Source organism: Aplysia californica, unplaced genomic scaffold (genome assembly GCF_000002075.1).
Source record: "Aplysia californica isolate F4 #8 unplaced genomic scaffold, AplCal3.0 scaffold00828, whole genome shotgun sequence".
In the NCBI taxonomy this organism is placed as follows: Eukaryota; Metazoa; Mollusca; class Gastropoda; order Aplysiida; family Aplysiidae; genus Aplysia; species Aplysia californica.
The window spans coordinates 102,527-104,435 of NW_004798098.1; the positions used below are offsets into that span (position 1 = coordinate 102,527).

At 43.2% G+C, this 1,909-nt stretch overlaps 1 protein-coding gene across 1 annotated transcript in view; it reads right to left on the minus strand.

Annotated features, from left to right (window-relative positions):
* The window catches only part of LOC118478679 (solute carrier family 22 member 13-like), a 5,924-nt gene extending 5,355 nt beyond the window's left edge, over positions 1-569 (minus strand). The window contains exon 1 of the mRNA XM_035972752.1: positions 554-569. Within this exon, the coding sequence (XP_035828645.1) occupies positions 554-569 (16 nt within the window). The remainder of the gene's footprint in view (positions 1-553) is intronic.
* Between the last annotated feature and the right edge of the window lie 1,340 nt (positions 570-1,909).

A 1,909-nucleotide genomic window follows, 5' to 3' on the forward strand; every position in this document is an offset into this window, starting at 1 on the left:
CTCTCACACACTCTCTCTTCCACACCCACATAATAATATAAACTTACACACATTACTATGCTTACAAGTATAGACCGACCTACAATTATACATATTAAAATAAAAATATTTTATTATAATGAAACATACTGTACTATTAATGCATAGCCTCTATTATACTCTTCAAAAAGAGAAATGCATAACCAAGTGCATGTGTTTTCGTGATATTAAAATATGTAAAGATTAGGTTTTCTGCTGGCTAGTCTTTTTCACACATATAACAGACTTGTTGTCTTGAACTTTTCACAACAAAATTTCATTGTTTGATCACAGGTTGGCGCAGCCTGAGCAGTTGAATTGTGTGATAATTGAGTGTTAAAAAGCTCACAACTTGTCTAATTTTGTGAGTAGTCGCAAAACATTTGGCGTGCGAGTTCATTCTGTGGGTGTCTGTATAATGGGCGAAAATAATTTTGTTTCATCACTTGTCCGTTAAGCGATACATAATGCCACGACTAACGATAGAAGGGCGAAACCAGGCTATTGGATGTTTGCAAGCCGGAGAAAGACAAACTGATGTTGCCACACATTTCAACGAGTCACAGTCTACCATCAGCCGACTTTTTGCAAGGTTTCAACAGTCAAAACCCCACTGCCGATCAACTGAGAAGTGGACATCCAAGGGCAACAACTCGAGCCCAGGATCGCTTTATTCAGCTTCATCACTTGCAGGATCGTTTTGTGCCTTCCTCTCCAACGGCCCAAGCGCGCGCTTCAGAATGTCACCAAAATTTCCGACCAGACTGTGCGCAACCGACTTAGAGAAAGAGGGCTCTGCGCATATCGACCTTTAAGAACATTGTTGACGGACCACCATCGCCAACAGCGACGACAATGGGCCACTCAGCACGTCAACTGGAAGCTACAGAACTGGCGGCACGTATGGTTCAGTGATGAATCCAATTTTCTAATCTCTCGACACGACAGACGACGTCGAGTTTACCGACATCGAAATGAGAGGTTCGCTGCTGGATGCATCTCCCAGGCCTATTTGCATGGTGGTGGCAGTGTGATGGTGTATGGAGCAATCAGCCACACTGGAAGGAGCGCCTGGTCAGAGTACAAGGTAATCTGACAGCCCAGGCCTACATCAACAACGTCCTCCTACCACATGCCCTTCCATTGCTTCAACAGCCAGGGGCAGTCTTCCAGCAGGACAATGCCAGACCACATACTGCCAGAGTAACTAGAGACTTTCTGGCTAGGAACAATGTCCAGACACTCCCATGGCCTTCAAATTCACCGAATATGAACGCTATAGAACACATTTGGGATGTTTTGGACAGACGTCTCCGGAACAGAGTTGTCACCCCTGCCACTCCTGATGAACTGCTTGCCGCCTTGGATGAAGAGTGGAGGGCAATATCACTTCCCAACATTCGTCGTCTCATCGCCTCGATGCCTAGAAGATGTCAAGCGGTACTCCAGTCAGCAGGAGGCCACACTCGGTACTGAATGGCCGCCCTCGGACGGGCCGATTTGAGCATCCAACTGATTGTTCAAAATCAATTCAACTTTGTTGATAATCAATAAACAGCAATGAATAAAATTTCAAAATGTATTTTCTTTCCTTCATTCATATCAAAAGTTATTCACTGCTATAAATACGATTATACACGATGGCCAATTTGGTTATGCGTTTCTTTTTTTGAACAGTATACATTAATTCCCCACTGGATTAAGGAAGAACGTTTTAACCTGATGTCAGTAACATGGGAGGAAACCATGCAAACGTTATTAGAATAGAGAGGTACATGTATATCCCTATGGCTGTTCAACACTTAATCGTCTGCCAAACTGCACTTTGTTGAAATTTATGTCTAACTACACTTTGTTGAAATCTACAGTACACTTGTTTAATGTGCATAAG